The sequence below is a fragment of the Lolium rigidum genome, chromosome 1, assembly GCF_022539505.1.
Source record: "Lolium rigidum isolate FL_2022 chromosome 1, APGP_CSIRO_Lrig_0.1, whole genome shotgun sequence".
Taxonomy (NCBI): Eukaryota; Viridiplantae; Streptophyta; class Magnoliopsida; order Poales; family Poaceae; genus Lolium; species Lolium rigidum.
The window spans coordinates 8,773,009-8,791,772 of NC_061508.1; the positions used below are offsets into that span (position 1 = coordinate 8,773,009).

General features: G+C 41.6%; 1 protein-coding gene across 1 annotated transcript; it reads left to right on the top strand.

The window, feature by feature from the left end:
• The first annotated feature begins 1,276 nt into the window (after positions 1–1,276).
• LOC124684873 (kinesin-like protein KIN-UB) lies at positions 1,277–17,329 on the top strand. Its single transcript, XM_047219127.1, has 18 exons — positions 1,277–1,373; positions 1,458–1,580; positions 10,116–10,301; positions 10,413–10,634; positions 10,723–10,888; positions 11,028–11,177; positions 11,315–11,403; positions 11,560–11,763; positions 12,283–12,375; positions 12,498–12,629; positions 12,768–12,899; positions 13,330–13,471; positions 13,871–13,963; positions 15,824–15,949; positions 16,039–16,164; positions 16,365–16,508; positions 16,683–16,811; positions 16,912–17,329. Exons 3-18 carry the CDS (start codon positions 10,146–10,148, stop codon positions 17,070–17,072), a joined length of 2,265 nt encoding a protein of 754 aa, XP_047075083.1. The 5' UTR covers positions 1,277–1,373; positions 1,458–1,580; positions 10,116–10,145; the 3' UTR covers positions 17,073–17,329.
• The last annotated feature ends 1,435 nt before the right edge of the window (positions 17,330–18,764 follow it).

Here is an 18,764-nt window from a genome sequence, read left to right on the forward strand (position 1 = left end):
AGACTCCGGAGGTGGGTGGCTCTTCTCTTCCTACGGGATCCGGGTTTCGATTTGGATTCGCCGCTTTCCGGGGGGGGGGGGTTGTGTCGGGGGTTTCTGCTGATCTGCATTTGCCCGTTGGGCTCGCTGCTAGATGAATCTGCCGCCGCCCGACCCCGCAGTGATTTGCCCGTTCCGATTCGTCGGCGCGTCCAAGTTCGTGCGCGTGATGTAGCTGCGGAACACCCGCGCCATTCGGGATAGCCGCGATCGGGATACTGAAACTCCTCAGATTTTTGTTGGCCGAGCTCGTTCAGTAACGGCGCCGCCAGCTTGCTTCAACTGATGTAACGTAGCTGCACAACACCTACACCGGCTGGAAACTCCACTGCCTGCGCCGCGTTCGGGGAATGGAATCGGATCAACACATCCTTGGATCGCACCGTTCGCAAAAAAAATCAATACCGGATCCTGCTCGTTTATTTTTCACATTACAAGGGAGGTTCGGTTGACGAGAGGACATTGTAGGTGCAGACTTAGTTGCGCTAGGACCATGGTGTTCGGCCTCTTGTTGCTTTATTTCATCAGCCATGATGACCGACCGTGTACACAGCCGCCACCTACCGTTCGAATTTATCTTGCACACCGGACATTAACTGTGATCATACACGGTTTGGTAGATTTGCGTCCAAATGATCATTTCGTGGCGCATCAAACCAATTGCATTCTTGTGATTCTGAGGTGCATACACATCGCGAACATGCTAATGGAAAATCTACCCCAAATAAATGGTGTCAACTCTGTTTTTCTTCAGTTTTTTCGGGCTAAACTCCACTGACGAATTTTCAAGTTGCTTTCTAATAACTTCATGTTTTCAAACGTTCTGCATTTGGGTCTAGTGCCAGGAATTGTGCTGCAACTTCTCTTCTGCGTTCCGATGTTCTCGTGCCTAGTTGTTACGGCACTCCAAGTAGACAATTCACTTAAAATGTCTGGAAAGTGCGCTAGTTTGTAGAGAAATCGCTGCGTAGTGATTGGTTTGTATTAGCTTGACATATTAGAAAACATTACTGGCCGAAATCATGGATGCAGTTCTCCTATGAATATGAGATAAAATGCGTCTTTTGCTAGAAATTTGATTGCACGATGTGCTTTAATTTTGCCTGACATGTTCAATCCAAATTCGTAAGTTAATTTGCATGTATGCGTGGGAATATTTATTTTACCTAGAGCATCTGCATTTTTGTAATAAAATGACATTATCTTAATTCCTCCTCCCCCATTTTCTGGCAGTTTCCAGTAGAGTTAGAGTTGCTGTAAGGCTTAGGCCTCGGAATGCAGAAGAACAGGCGGCAGATGCTGACTTTGCTGATTGTGTTGAACTCCAGCCAGAGGTTTGGTCTCCTGTTTAGTTTAGGGCGCGAAAAATGATTCATCTTATTTTCCTATGGCCTAACTGGATGAAATTTCATATGAAGCTCAAAAGACTAAAGCTTCGTAAAAACAACTGGGAGTCAGACACATTTGAATTCGATGAAGTGCTTACGGAGTTTTCTTCACAGAAGAGAGTGTATGAAGTTGTTGCCAAACCAGTTGTGGAGGTATATGAACCTCTAACCTTTTGTCCTTCTTACCTTCTAGAGTATAATCTTGTTATCCTTTCTGCTGTCTACGGTATAACCTTGTCACCCTTTCTGCTTTCTGTGGTTACTGGCATTCACATTAGCTTGTTCTTTTAGAGAAATGTCTAAGAAACAACATATATTTGTGTGTTGCATGCTTTTTTCCCATTGATAAACATTCTTACCAAAATTGCAAATTACTTTTGATTTCGGTGTTGGACATGTAATGGGATCTAAACCTTCCACTTGTCATGAAATTGAGGCCACGAGAATCATTTCCGAATGTATTTTCTTATGATTGTCATTTTATATCACATAAACCACTTATCAATCGAGAAATTGTTGGTCGAAAGTTAAGTGTCTGCACAAGGACCTCTCCTTGGAAGCCCTACTCATTCCTTTGATGCTATGGAAAGTGCGCAATGAGTGTGTGTTTGAAGGTGCTCAGCCATCAATCAGCATGCTCGCCTCACGCACCAAGGAAGAAGCTAGGCTCTGGACTAAGGCTGGCGCCAAGGGCGTGAGAATAGTGTTGCCAGAAACCTGGGATGTACATTGACATCTTTGTTAGCTCTGTAAACTCTCCTTCCTAGGAGGAATTTAACAAATTCTTTCTATTCAATAAAATGAAACACAAAGGTCCTTTGCGTTTTCTCGAAAAAAGTTGTTGGTCAAAAGTTTGTCTTAACAAAACGAAAGATGCCCTATGTTTTCGAATTAAAGGACTAGCAGAGTTTTAGATTCTCAGGGAGACACTCTCCCCGGTTCCATTTCATACGAAAAGAAACCAGTGTCATCCGTTTTACAGAAAATAAAACGCACCCCAGCAAACTTTTGCTGCACTATGAAGCCTAAACAGCAGCTAAAACAGAATCAAACACAACTCCTCCAGGAGCAACCGAACCGACCAAAAAACCAGCTCAGCGCAGACAAAAGCGCACCCACAAAAGCTACCAACAAGGAACAGTTTAAACACAAACTAAGTTTTGCAATACAGATGCAGCACTCTTCTGCTTCTTCTTTCTCTCCTGGTGTTTTGCTCACAGCACCACATGCACCGAGGCTTCCTCTTCCGGATGTTCCTTCAGGAAATCCAGCGAGGCTCTCCCGCCATGAAACATCTTGGAAGCAGGGGCCCAGGAAGTGATCCAGTCGAAAGAGGAACACTTCAGGTTTGTGCCAGCCTCAGCGGTGCTCTGATCCTTCCAACCAGTAGCTCCATGAACAAATCCACCTCCTTCCACACCTGATCCTTGAAAGGAACTTTCCAGTTCCTCAGGTATGACAAAATCACACTCCACACCTGTTTTAAATTCAACCAAGTAAGCCTGTTAAACACCAAACTATTCCTAGAATTCCAAATCCCCCAAAGAACAGCAGAGGAAATGAAATTAAACTGCAGGAACTTTTTATTACAAAGCCACCTACTAGCTATGTCCAAGTACTTATCCACCCTATATCTAAACACCTCCTCCACCATACTCCATATTTGTTTTGCCACAAGGCACTCAAAAAAGAGATGATGAACATTTTCAAACTCTTTGCAGAAAGAGCATTCCATAGGTTTTGGAATACCTCTCCTTCTCAGATTATCCCTAGTCATGATTTTATTTTGTGACAGAAGCCACAGGAAGATTTGTATTCTTGGAGGGATTTTAAGATCCCAAACAGCAGGTAAATAAATTGGAGTCACACCTCTAAAATTAACTATAGCATACATAGACTTTGAAGAATAAACCCCATTTGTTTCATAGGACCATATCAACTGATCTTCATCTTCAGTAAAAACTATAGTCTCAGCAATGGCTAGCACTTCTTGCCATTGAGACATCATGTCATCTGAGAAGGTTCTCCTAAAATTACATCTCAGATTTGCCCCATCCCATACATCCCTAACAGTTTTAGTTTGTTGATTACACACAAAGTAAATATCCCAAAATTGAGTAGCTAGATTAGAGTTACCAAACCAAATGTCTTCCCAAAACCTCACACTCCTACCATTTCCTATTTTCCATTTATAGCCAAACCTAACAGCCTCTGCAGCTCCCATTACCCCCTTCCAGAAGGTAGAGGGGTGAGCATCATGGCAGCAGAGGATGTTTGGATCCCTAGTATTATACTTACTATCAACAATTTTCCTCCACAAGGTTCCTTCCCCTTGAATATATCTTTTAATCCAAGACCCTAAGAGGCACAAGTTTAAATCATGCAGGTTGGGAATACCCATGCCACCAAAATCCTTTTTCATACACACAGACTGCCAATTAGCTAAATGAATTTTGTTATTTCCTTCCTCATCATTCCACATACAATTTGCCAGTTGAGTGTTAATCAATTTTAGAGCCCATTTAGGGAATTTAAAAAAAGAAAGCAAATAAATAGGAATACTAGCTAGTACTGATCTAACTAGTTCCCTTTTTGCTGCAGAGGATAACAGCTTTCCCCTCCAACCAGCTAATCTACTTAAGAGAGAATCCACTAAAGGTTGTAAATCCTCTCTTTTCAACTTGTCATAATGCAAAGGAATTCCTAAATATTTAATTGGGAAAGATCCCAGAACACATCCAAAAATATCCAGGAAAGAATTACATTCATTCACCTCCACATTAATAGGAATCAACTCACTCTTATGGTAGTTAATTCGCATACCAGATATTTGTTCAAAACAAGTTAAAATCCACTTCAAATTAGTTGCAATCCTATTGTTTTTCTCTAAGAAAAGTAAAGTATCATCAGCATATTGCAAGCACACAACTCCACCAGGAACAAATTCAGGACACAAACCCCTAATCAACCCCTCATTGCCCCCTTTGATGAGCATTTTTGAGAACACATCTACCACAAAATTAAACAGGCCAGGAGACAGGGGATCCCCCTGTCTTAAGCCTTTACCAGTAAGGAAAAAATCACTCTCTACCTCATTAATTTTCACACCCACTGATCCACCAGAAGTTAGCTGTTTAATTAACCTAATCCAATCCAGAAAGGACTAAAACCCCTAAGATGTAAGATCTCATACAGGAAATCTAGATTAACCCTATCATATGCCTTTTCATAATCAATTTTAAAAACAAACCCCTCCTTTTTCCTTCTATGAACCTCATGCACAATTTCATGTGCAGTAACCACACTCTCTAGTATATATCTACCTTTGATGAAAGCAGATTGATTATAAGAAATTAACCTCCCTATAATTCTAGCCAATCTATTTGTTAAAACTTTGCAGAAAATCTTAAAGCTACAATTCAAGAGACTTATAGGCCTAAACTTCCTCATAGTTCTAGCATCATTTTCTTTTGGAATCAAAGTAATCATAGCAAAATTTAACCTAAAGATATCCAACTTATCATCAAACCAAGCATCAAATAAGGCCATTAAGTCCTGTGCAATAACATCCCAATATTTCTGGTAAAAGAAAAAAGATAAACCATCAGGTCCAGGTGCACCATCAGCATAGGAACCAAAAACAGCCTCCTTCACCTCATCTAGAGTAAAACGACTCCCCAACATCTCATTTTCCTCTATAGTTACTTTTTCTTCAGGAAGGAAAAAATTATCTAACAACCTAATGTCAGGTCTATCTTCAACACCAAATAGATCTTTATAATAATTTTTAGCTATTTCTAACATATCTTTAGTTTCAGTGACAGGGCCATCAGGCCCATCTAACACAGCAATCATTTTCTTCCTTCTCCTTTGATTAGCTAAAGCATGAAAGTAAGCAGTATTCCTATCCCCTTCACATATATCTCTGTCTCTGGAACGCTGCTTAGCTTTAATTTCCTCAATGAGCCAGAACGAACTTAGCTCTTCAAGGATTAAATTAAATCTTTCAGCTTCCCCATCAGACAGCTCTTGAGATTCAGCTTTAATATCTAGTCTATCATATTCCTCCATAAGGCCTTTCTTTTTCTTTCTAATCTCAGCATCAATATTTGCACTCCACCCTTTAGCAGAACATCTAAATCTCCTAACCTTAGCTTGCCAATTATCCAAAGGATTATTACTAGCAACCTGGGTAGACCAAGCTTTAACAACCACCTCTCTAAAATCTACTCTAGTACTCCACCATTTCTCAAATTTAAAACTACTCTTCCTAGGCACCACATTTTCCCCAGAATCCCAGAAAATGGGAGTATGATCACTACCTAATCTAGGTAAAGCTCTTGCATTTCCTAAGGGAAACAAAGCCTCAAAACCAGTAGTACAGAAAATCCTATCAATTCTACTCATAATTCTATTGCTCTGGTTATTACTCCAAGTAAAAGATCTACCAGCTAGCCCAATTTCCACTAGGGCCCACAAGTCAATCCAAGCATTAAATTTATCAGCCCATTTAAAATCTATCACCCCATTACTTTTGTCACATTGAGACCTAACCAGATTGAAGTCACCTCCAATCATAGCAGGTCCATCCCAACCCAAACACAACTCATGTAATTCTGAAATAAAAGCATCTTTACCCTCTTCATAAGGAGAGCCATACACTGTGGTAAGCCTAATTACTACACCAGTATTTATAACCCTAACAACAGTACTCACAGAATAGGTTCTAATGTCCCAAGAAATTATCTCAAAGACATCACTATTAACTCCAACTAAGATCCCACCAGCTGAACCAGCTGCAGGGCTGAAATTCCATTCAAAATTCCTATTTCCTAGAAGGCTTTTCAAGAAAGATCTAGAGAACTTCTCCTTTTTTGTTTCCTGAAAGCCAATGTAATCCACTTTCAAAGGTATGACAGTGTCCTCTAAACACTTCTTCCTACCAGGGGCAGTGATCCCTCTAATATTGAAAAAGGAAATTAACATTGCACTTTCTTCCTAGGGTGCTTGCCCCGTGATTTTCTAATAACCTCTATCCATTTCTCACCTTCATCCTCATAATCATCTACATCCTGACTCTTCAAAGGAACAGGGGTTGTTACTTCTCTCCTCACCCTAGGAGCTAGAGAAGCACCAAAACAGTTTCCCCCATCCATGATCCCTAAATCTACCCTATCAAATGAAACTACAGGAGACCCATGAGTATTTCTCTCACTAAGGATCTCCCCCTCCACTACCTCATTCCTATTATGAGCTACCTTGTTTACTGGACACCTAGACTGAGGAGACCCATGAGTATTATTCTCCCTAGGGATCTCTACATCTATTGTCACATTCCTATTATGAAACAAACTACTAACTGGACACTTAGACTGATCAGCCTGAACTTCCTTTTTTCCACCACTACCACTAACAGCAGAAATATCAACACCTACATTTCTAGCTAGAGATTCAAGATAATCAACATCTAAGGACTGAAAAGCATTAGAATGCATTATACCTTTCATCTTTTTGTTTGGCTCTTCCAGGTTGTTCTTCTTTTTGTACTCAATGGCCTTCTTCATCACATTCATCGACCTATCCACCCTGGAACTTTGTCTTGTAGCCTGAACAGGACCCCATGCTTTCTTCTTCCTTGTCTTCTTCTGTTGATCAGTGTCCACCACTCCTTCCATATCAGGTCTCACAAAGCTAGGCATAATATCCTCTGGCAGAGTCCACTCCAGGCCTTCATTCACCACTCCACTGTCCAGATCAATCCCATTCTTGCAAGTTAAGCTTCCCTGATCTTCCAAAAGGAAGTTTTGTATCTCTTCACTCACTTCCTCAGCAATCATGCTAGGCCCACTCCTCCAGATGAATCTTCCTTCCTCATCAACCTCACCATTCTTGATCAGCAAATCATACACTTCTTCCCCACTAACATACTCTTTCACCTCACCACCATCAGTAACCAGTCTCCTTGCTACAGAACCAGAACTAGCTGCATTACCATTTACTACCACAGAATTTGTAGAGTTCCCTGCAGCACTGCCTCTGTCTGTATCCATCCCATCCTGTCTTTCACTACTTTGGTCCTCATTTTCATTCTCATCATTTCCATCAGAAGGTGGAGGTGGTGGTGGGGCAGGTGGATCCTCTGCTACCCCAGTAACAGGCTCACCCTCAGTCTCAAACAGCAGCTGATGAAATTTCCCTTGGAAATGGAAGAGCCTACCAGCAGGAATCTTAGTAGCATCCCTGCACTTTATCTTCACCCTTACCACCTCAGCACAATCCTTGAACACACTCATCCAGTCAATTTCTTCAAGGATACCACACACAGATACAGCTTGAGCTATTATGTTCCACTCACACCATGGAGGTTGCAGGCCATGTATCTTCATCCATGTCACCTGCATTACTGCCACTGGGTCTGGATCATCATCCCAAGCCTCAACCTTGACCCACACTCCAGGTTTTGTCAGGCCAAACCTGGGATACCCAATCACCTGGTCCACTGGAAGATGAGGGGGGAACTTCACCAGGTAAGACCATTGGGTAAGTTCTCTGATCTGCCATGGCCAGTTTGTCCTGTAGATCCTGCAAACTCCTTGGCTAGCTCAGCTTTAGATATATTCCCTTCTTCTATCAGCACCAGCCCACAATTCTTTGTAGTGGTCACAGGATTTACAACTACCTCAGGAATCTCAATATGGAAGAAACCCAGGCCATTAGCTGCACTCCCTATGTACTTGGCCACTTGAGGAGGTCTCTTGATGACAGGGCAACCTTCCACACCATGATTAGTAGCCTTGCAAATGAAGCAAAAGGCTTTCTTGTCACAAGACTGCTTGAAGTGCCCAGGCTCACCACAACCAAGACAGATAGTGTCTACATAAGACATCTGATTGGGGATCACCTGAACATCACCTCCTCCATCATTTTTCTTCTTCTGCAACTGCTTTGTCATCCCACTCTTAGTTTTAGCACCACTATCTTCCACCTGTCCTTGAGAACTCTGTGGATTTTCTTCAGTACTTGGGGCAATCCACTGGTTTGACTGAAAACCAAACTGTTGGGGATTGAACTGGGGATAGGGGCCTTGAAAGGCCCATGGAGGAGGTAGGCCACCAGGAACAAAACCATAGGACTGTGGAGGGAACTGAGGATATGGACCTTGATTCTGCTGGAAGGGCTGCTGCTGCTGAGGCTGTTGAAATTGATTGTTGTTGAATTGCTGACGATTCCAATTGTCACCTCTTCCCCCTCCAGATCCCCTTCCTCTATTTCTTCCTCCACGCCCTCGATCAGCCATGATCACCACCTCAGATTCCAAGTCAATGAAATCAACCTCCTCAACCCCCAAGTAACATAAGCTTGGCCTATCTGGTGGTAGTGGCGGCGGAGGAGGGGAGCTCCGAACCCTAGAACGAGGTGGGCTTATATATGGAACCACCCTTGTAGGAGGTTTGTCTAGATGCTTGGGAATATCCCACAGCTGTCCAAAAAGTGCTTCTAGCTCCTTATCCTCCATGTCCACGACCGGCACATGGTCTCCACCACCATTTGACCTGGTCCACGACGCCATGGACGAGCTCCTGGAACCCACCAAACTGTCCTTCGCTTTTCTGCTCCCGCCAAAACCAAGCATAACAGCTCCAATCAAGTCTCTGAACTTCCTAGCGCCTCTGGTATTTTGTTTAGCAGCCGATCGTGTTGCCTCAGAATCACCAGAGCAAACGCAGCCTTCAGCTCCGGTACAGCGAGCCCCAGCGGAAATGGCCTCCTGTTCCACCTCGGAGGAAGCAGCGCACAAGCTCTCTCTCTCGCCACATCGAACAGAGACTGTTGATCGCTCACCTCCAAACTCTGTTCCGATCTCCCAATCTCCTCTGCTCGCAGACTCTGAGCGGTATCCTGCAGCTCTAGATCTCGCTGGAATACCTCCTGCATCTGCACAACTCTCGGACCAGGCTTCCGCCCCTGAACTGGCGCCTGGAGCGCCATTACCGCTCCGACGACGAACTTGGTCTTCGGCTCCACCTGTTCCCCCGGATTCCGCTGCCGCTCCGAGGTATGTGAGCTCAGGACCAACGGAGATTGGCCCAAACGAGCCCACGCAGAAGCTGAAGCCGCTGCTCCTAGGCGAAGCAGCTCGGTCCTCCGCGGAATCTCTGACCGCCGACCTCGACCCCGCCATTGCCGATCCAGCTTCCTCACTCGCAACGCCTTCGCGAGCTCCCATCTCCCTTTCCTCGCCTCCCGAACCCGACCGCCACCACCACGACCGCTCCCCGCCTCCGCTCGCGTCCTCATCCGTGCAGATCGCCAGCGTAAGCCTTCGATTCGCCTTGGATTGCGGTAGAAACCTAGCTAAGGGCGGAGAGCTCGGTGTGATGGACTGTGGAGTTTGGGGGAAGGCAAGTGGCAAGGGCACGCTCTCGCGCGACGCGTGGAGAGGCATGCGCCGCGCCCCTGGCCCGCCATGGACGCGGATCGAGGAGATCCCGCCATGAACAGGACCTTGGGTCGGACTCGTGGTGGAGTCGCCGAGGAGTCGCCGAGGACTAGCAGAGTAGTTGCCATGATAGGATGGAGCGAGAAGCTCTTTGAATTTAACTGTCCATGGCTGTTAGTCGGACTCCTGTTGATTCGTTACTTTCTTAGCAATGGCTGTATCAACATTATGCTCTATGTGTTTTGCAGAGTGTTCTGGAGGGATATAATGGTACCGTTATGGCATATGGGCAGACTGGTACTGGCAAGACTTTTACGCTTGGAAGACTTGGTGACGAAGATACTGCTGCACGAGGAATAATGGTCCGTGCAATGGAGGATATTCTAGCTGATATAACACCAGAGACTGATACAATATCATTATCTTATTTACAGGTTTGTTATTCCTGGCTTCAGTTTATTGTATTTTATTTTTCCTAATTAACCGTGTGCTTTCAAATCTGTATTGCACTCGGATCGTAACTGAATATTGGTTGGTTGATACAGTTGTATATGGAAATGATACAAGATCTCCTTGATCCTGTAAATGATAACATAGCTATTGTAGAAGATCCAAGGACAGGTGATGTTTCATTGCCAGGGGCTACAGTTGTTGAAGTTAGAGACCAAAAGAGCTTTATGGATCTTTTAAGAATTGGCGAGGCTCACCGTGCTGCTGCAAACACGAAAATGAATACAGAATCTTCTCGTAGTCATGCAATCCTTATGGTAATCGAATGTTCCTTGATACGCTGCCTATCAACTCATGGTTATGATTATTGTTTTTGTTTGACTTTTTGTGATACCTTTGTTGAAGGTCAATGTCAGAAGGGCTGTCAAAGGTAGGAATGAAATGGATGTTAGTATGTCTGCTGAAAATGGGCATTCTTCTTCCATGATGGGGTCGTTGCGACCACCTATTGTTAGGAAAAGCAAGCTTGTAGTTGTAGACCTGGCAGGATCTGAGCGCATAGACAAATCTGGTGAGTGCATTCTCAGTGATAAAGATTGGCGCATCTTTTTCTTGATATTACTATGTCTTCATACATTTCTATTAGAACTTGAGATAATAGACTTTACTATAGTTTGCAATCTTATAAAATTAAATACTGATGTTTGCAGGAAGTGAAGGTCACACATTAGAAGAGGCAAAGTCTATCAACTTGTCTCTAAGTTCACTTGGAAAATGCATCAATGCACTTGCTGAAAGCAGCGCACACGTACCTGTTCGTGATTCCAAGCTTACTAGATTGCTCAAAGATTCATTTGGAGGTAAATATCAACGGTTTTATCAAAGTAAAAGTAACATTGTGGCATACCTAGACCTCTAGTAAGGCATATCCTTGTACACCTTGTTGCCTATCACAGTAAATTGTTCTGACTGGTGCTCCTTCTATTGGATTTCATAGGCACTGCACGAACATCATTAGTTGTGACAATCGGTCCATCTCCAAGACACAGGGGGGAGACTACAAGTACAATAATGTTTGGACAAAGAGTATGACTTTACACTAGGATACATTTAATGATTTTAATTTCTTCCATCTTGCGGAAAAGTGACCAGCTGGCCGTCTCATGATTGCATGGAAGTGTACTAACTTTTTTCTATTTGCTTTGCTTGTGGAATAACATTTTCTTTGATATTTCATTCTAGGCAATGAAGGTTCAAAACATGGTGAAATTGAAGGAAGAATTTGACTACAAAAGCTTGTGTAGGAGACTTGATATTGAACTGGATAAGTTAATCGCAGAAAATGAAAGGCAACGAAAATATTTTGATGATGAAGTTGAACGAATAACAACAGAAGCTCAATGCCGTGTCGTTGAAGCTGAACGAGAATGCAAAATTGCTCTAGAGGTTTGCTTCCATTAGACATTTACTTTTATTGTGATGCAAACCAAACTTGGGTGTTGTGTTGAGTTCCATGAGAACACTTTTTCTTGAGATGGGCTGTGTTTCTCATACGTTTTTAATTTATCGTTAGAGAATATTATATCTGGGATACCAGTAGTCTTAATTTCTGAAAACCTATAACCAACCTTTGTCTTGGATTTGCATTATAAAGTACTTTGAATCTTAAAATGCCTGAATTAATAGCTTGTTTATATCTTTCCGTCTCTGGTCTCCTCAGTTTTCTTAACTCTTCCATCATCCAACTGACTCCAAACATGAATTTGATCTAGAATAAGTACCATAACAGTATAAGTTTATAACACAAAGAATCCAATGTTTATTTTGGAAATGCTTTGTGTATTAGCTAAGAAATACAGTGTCAATCTCTTCATCTTAAGGGCTCCTAAATCATTACATGGCTCTAGCATGCTTGACTAGAACTTCATTTGGTATTAATTTTAGCTGTGTGGTTTCTTAACACAGAATGAGAAAATGAAGTACCATCAAGAATACTTGGATTCTATTAAGATACTAGAGGAGAAGTGGAAAGTACACCAACAATCACCCAAGAAAGAGGTACATCTGTGGATGTTTAGATCAGCTGTACCTATTGATTATTTCGTCAGTTGTGTGTTCATCTTTAAGCATATGTTATTGTAAAAACTAGATATGATTACTCATGCAATTTTTAAATCTAGGTTAAAGAGACCGAGTCTACATCAAATGGTGACGTGCATGAGTTACTGCAGAATGAGAAAATGTTACGGCAGTCTGCTGAAGATGAGTCCAACGACCTTAGGAATCAATTGTTGCACTGGAAAAAGATGGAGGTACTGTCAAAGTGTCAATATATAGTTCTAACAACATGACCGTAATAATCAATTATTGCACTAGAAAATATTATTATATCTGGAATAAATTCGTACCTTGATGTCCTTATAGCTGCTAACCTTATTTTTGTGTTGTAGGCTACAGCTACTGCTGAAGTTGTGAAACTCCGGAGAATGCTGGATACTGAAGCTAGCCAAAAAGACAAATTTGAAGAAGAAATAGCTGTTTTGAAAAGTCAGTTAATGCAATTAAGTATGGATGCTGATGAGGTAGGAGTTGTTACTGCTGATGCAAATTATATGCTATTGATGTTTCTGATTGCTAGATAGATGTGAAATTATTAATTTTTTAATGAGTGACATATCCATTTATTCATATATTTATTTGGTTACTGCCTTTCAAGTTTCAACACTGTAGTGCATAGCTCATAAAAGCAAAGCAATCATATTATTCTTTTCTAATGTTTCAGACCTTCACAAAATGATTAGAGTATTCTTTGGCCGGCCAATTTTAGTCGAAGCAAACTCATTAATATTTCTTGAGATGTAGCCTTTGATGTTAAGTTGAATTATACTATCTTATTTAACGCATCTGCAGTTTTGTGGAAAATTATTTCCATTCTTTATTTCCAATTGGTAGTTAGTACTTCCCTGAGGTCTATAATGTGTTTTTTCCTTAATTTTAATTTCTTTTATTCAGACAAGAATGAGCCTTGATACAGGAGATGGTCCAGGGAAAATATTTCCTGGGTTAGATTCCTTGATGTCTCATACTCGAAGTTCGCAGCCTAGAGAGCAGAGCAATGGACCCAAGGCACCAGTCGCTAAACTCTTTGAACAAGGTATTTATTAGTTATCACTAATTTGCTGTTTCTTGAGGTGGAAATGTTTTCTACATTCCAGAAATTCTCAAATAGGACAATTTTTCTGACACTTGTTTTGGTTCTACACCTAACTCAGTCTTGCTTACCTTCGTAACTCTGCTTTATTTGACCCTGTAGTTCTTGAAAGACATTCCCACATTGTAAAACCAAATGATTAGCTTCTTTCCCTGGTTATGAAAACTGGCACAAACTATTCAGTTTTCTAAAAATAATGAGAATGTTGATTTGAACCATGACAGAACCTGTAAAATGTTTTTTGACCTTTGTTTATTCTTAAGTATTAGTGTCATTCCAACTGATTGACATCTGTGAGTCCTATTGATCTTTTGATTGAAGTTTCTCCCCAAACTGTTTCAGTTGGTTTACAGAAGATACTGTCATTGCTTGAGTCGGAAGAGCCTGATGTCCGTGTTCATGCAGTGAAAGTTGTCGCGAATCTAGCAGCTGAAGGTAAGCTTCACAAGTTTTTGATTAGATATAAAACTGCTACCTTTTGGGTGCCAGAGTTGCATTTGTTGTACGGGGATGTTTTTCTGTCATATACTTGTTTGAAGTTAACTAGCTATTGTGTACATGCAACACTCATGTCAACCAATGCACAAAATTTTGTGTACAGATCAAATAAAAATTGTTCCTTTGCAAGATGATATTAATGTTTACAAACAATCAAGTACGTTGCTAGATGACAAAAATCTCTTATTCAAATTTTTTGCTTCACGCCAGGAAACACAACAGAAAAATGCTTCGTTTGTCGTCTATGTGCAAAAACCATATTTCTAATGTCTCACAAAATTAATCTAGTCATCGAATACCGATGATCAACTGCATAGGTTTGGATTTTCAATGAAGAACTGGACAGAGTAGCGGAACTATATTTCTAGTGTCCAAGCTGATTGCAGTAAACACAGCACTGCTGGCGCGTTATCTTTGACTGTCAGCAGCGGATTTGCCTTCTGCACACGGCACCAGCTCTGATGGGCATGAAGGCAATGTCAACTGCGGTCTGGGCTGCCATGCTTGGTCCCAGGTGTAGTTGCTCGCCTGCAGCCTTAAAGACGGTGACAGCGCTGCTGACGTTGTTACTGGAACTCGGGTGGAAGCCATCTTGACTCCCTAGGCACGCTGAAGGATGGTGGCCTACAACAGAATAGTCCTAGCTTCCTCTTGCTACAATCATACTCATCATTCCCATTGTTACAAGCCAAACAATCTGCGTTTCGTCTCTACCGCCAAAGAAACCATCAATTCTTAAATGGGCATAAGTTCTTGCTTCTTTCATTTTAAAGTACTCTGTTCTCAGCACTTCAAGAGCAAGTACAGTCAGTGTACTAATTCTTGGAAACCCGTCATCATTGCAGACACTAATTCTTCTGTTAGAAAATAGAAGAGTTATCATGAGTTACCTGACAAACAAAAAGCTAGCATGCAGGAGTCTTACTAAGTTTAATAATGGTTTGTTAAAGATACATAAATGTAGGATTTTGGCTTAGTTAATAAATTATAGAGAAGTGTATGCATCTTGGTTCAGTACCTATAACACATATGTAAGAATTACTGAAAATGACATGCAAGAACAAATTCTTTGTTAAAGATACATAAATGTAGGATTTTGGCTTAGTTAATAAATTAGAGAGAAGTTAAGTGTATGCATCTTGGTTTAGTACCTATAACACACATGTAAGAATTACTGAAAATGACACGCAAACACAAATTCCTTGTTAAAGATGCATAAATGTAGGATTTTTTGCTTAGTTAATAAATTAGAGAGAAGTTAAGTGTATGCATCTTGGTTCAGTACCTATAACACATCTAAGAATTACTGAAAATGACACGCAAGAACAAATTCCTTATTACTTGAGCTTCAGTTGCTAATCCAAGTGTGGACAGCTTAATTATTGTCGAGGCATATGTAACAGGGAGAAAGCTTGTGTGTGGTAACATATATCGCAACAGAATGTTATGCATATCCTAACCTACAGAATTATTTATGGTCATGGACTAACATATAAGTTTACATGCAGTATCATTTATTTAAATAAAAGCATCTGTACTCCGAAGCACATCCTCACAATCTGTAGCATGATTTTTCTGTTTATGCTTCAATATTTAGTCCTGGCATTAAACATTACTGTTGTTTGTGATATGCAATATTTTGTGCGATGTGTAATGCTTGCTTGCTCATGTCAGATTGCCAGTTGTTGGACTCAACTTGCAAAAAACTGCATTTATTTATTTTCCTCCGAACATCGTATGTATGTGTGCGAATTTCACATAATTGTGAACTAATTGTATTGACCTTGCATATTTCAGAGGCAAATCAAGAAAAGATTGTAGAAGCAGGGGGGCTTACTTCCCTCCTAATGCTGCTCAGGAGCTCTGAGGATGAGACCATACGCAGAGTAGCAGCAGGAGCTATAGCTAATCTTGCAATGAATGGTTAGTGAGTAGTGACATAGTCCACGAAAGGAAAGCTTTTTCTTTGGTAGATATATGTCTTCTTATGTTATTGTGATCTACATATGCAGAAACAAATCAAGATCTTATAATGGCTCAAGGTGGTGTAACCTTATTGTCAATGACTGCATCTGATGCAGAGGACCCACAAACTCTAAGAATGGTGGCTGGAGCTATTGCTAACCTGTGTGGCAATGGTAACCTATTCTTCTAGTTTCTCCTAAGAGTTTAATGTGCTGAAAGATATGAACCATATAGAACGCCAGTACCATCCAATTTAAGGCTTGATTACCCAAACTATTTTATTTCTTCGGGAACACAAGTTGAATAGTAGATTGGCGGAAATGGTCATCTTGTTTAAGACGATATACTTAACTTCACCTTTCCCTTTAACCAGACAAATTGCAAGCTCGTTTGAGGGGAGAAGGTGGCATTAAAGCATTGCTAGGAATGGTCAAGTGTGGCCATCCAGATGTCCTTGCTCAAGTTGCTCGTGGCATTGCTAACTTTGCAAAATGTGAATCTAGAGCAGCTACTCAAGGTAATGAATCTACAATACTGATATAAACTTTCAAGTTCATTTAAGCTCTGTACAATATGCGTGCATTCTTAGTAGAAGCATTTTGGCTAGATCCTTAAAGCATTGAAGTGCCACAAAATTCTGCCGAGATCGATCTTTCATGCAACTAAGATGTATATACTTGTTTTCCATCAGGAAACAAGGTGGGGAGATCATTGTTGGTGGATGATGGGGCCCTTCCTTGGATTGTAAAAAATGCGAATAACGAAGCTGCTCCAATTAGGCGGCACATTGAGCTTGCACTCTGCCATTTGGCACAACATGGTCGTTGCTCTTTCTATCTCACAGGCTCAATGTTCTTGTCATAGTAATTGCTATATTTTGCATGATCTTATGCATGTTGTGTTAATTTGGTTTTCTGCAGAGGTGAATGCAAAGGATATCGTGAGTGAAGGTGCACTATGGGAACTTGTTCGGATCTCGAGGGACTGTTCTCGAGAAGATATAAGGATGTTAGCATACCGCACATTGACATCCAGCCCCACTCTTCAATCAGAGATGAGAAGATTACGAATAGAATGCTGATGAATTAACCGAAAGATGTGACTGGTCTCACATAGAAGATGAGGCGCTGTTCAGCAAGTGCTGGTAGTCAAGCATATCGACCCTTGATATACCCAGTTTTCACAAGCATACACAGGCGGGCACCGGACCTGTTTGTCTCAACCGGCAAGAGTTTGCACATTTGTTCTCCCCAAGATCCATTTTTGTCCAACTGAGGGGCAGTTGAAAACTCTTGGTGGCCATTCATTTATTCAGATCCTAGCATGCGACAGGTTTACTTTGATATAGTTTGTAAAATTATGATTGTTGTAAAATCCACTAAGGCCACCAGGAGTGTGGTTCAGTATGGGGGAGTGAGAGGCTGCAGATAGCTAGGTAGACTTGTGGCCTTGAACTATATATATACTTGTATTAATTGTACAGTAGCCCTTCTTTGGCTGTAACTTGATACTGCAAAAGAGTGATGTTAATTAGTTGGATTCTTACCTTGTTTGTCTTTGGACGAAAGCATGAACGAAAGTATTGCATATTGGCAGATGGCCATCACGGCTGCACCATGTTTTCCAGGTTACTCCGTTGATATCTTGAGTAGTTGAGCTGTCCCGCTAAACTGCTGCTGATATATGCGTGTGATAGCAACTTATATTTGTCGCTGTTAAGCTATGAATAACACTGCATTTGGCAAACCCTGTAACTCTGGCAGTATGTTGACGAGGGAAGTAAGGAAGCTGTACATCATTTGTGTATCTTTCAGTCTCAGCATGCTGGAGGCAGTAATAGGTTCATGAGATTCTTGCGTTACAGTCGGCGTCTTGGAGTAACAAAAGCGCATCCAAATATTGTTGGTTAGTTTGGTCTTTGGCGGTACCTGGAACCGTGGCCCGTGAGATCCGGCTGAACAGTGGGGAGGTGCAGATGTCTGCATCTGCTGGTGCAGCCGACAGGTAGAGAACAGAAGCGGATAAGCGCACAGTTTGTTAAGCGATAATGACAAGCACGCCTGCACGCACGCAGCCCCGACATCAACTTCAAGAAAGTGAGCAGGCACGATGACAACGAGAGATAGACAGAGACCGCCGGGTTTACTCTGCTAAATTAAGATGAAACTGGTACTACATGAAAAGGTACCATGCATCTGCGTGCGAGGAGCTTTGGAGGGTCCCAGAGGCGGTCGGCATCATAGTGGAGTGGTTGTGGAGAAGGACAGAGAGCCCGGAGGGCATGCATGCACATACCACATACAGCTAGGCACAAGCACAAGAAGGAGAGGAAGGGAGACCTCTAACTATCCCATCTCTCTATATAAAAGCCCGGGAATATGAAAAACATTGGAATCAAATGTCATGCTATTCTTTTTTGACAAAAGATATTTATTACTTAAAATTTTTAAGCATTAGCCGGTCTCTACGTAACTAAGATGCACAAAGCCGCAACATGTTTCAGCAAAAAAAAGGAAAAACAAAATACATGCAATCATCAAGAAACTCTATGTCGTCTATGATGATGGAGGATGAATCAGTAGATCATGTTGCCATCCATATTGGATATGTTTCATGAAGATGATTGTATCGTCAATCTCGTATTGAAGGATATATTAGAGAGTCCACCATCTACGAGACATGAATTACTCACTCAATTTGGCCATCTTTTTAGCACCTTCAATCATGACAACTAATACATCAACCACTATAATAAATAGCATCGGCGATAATG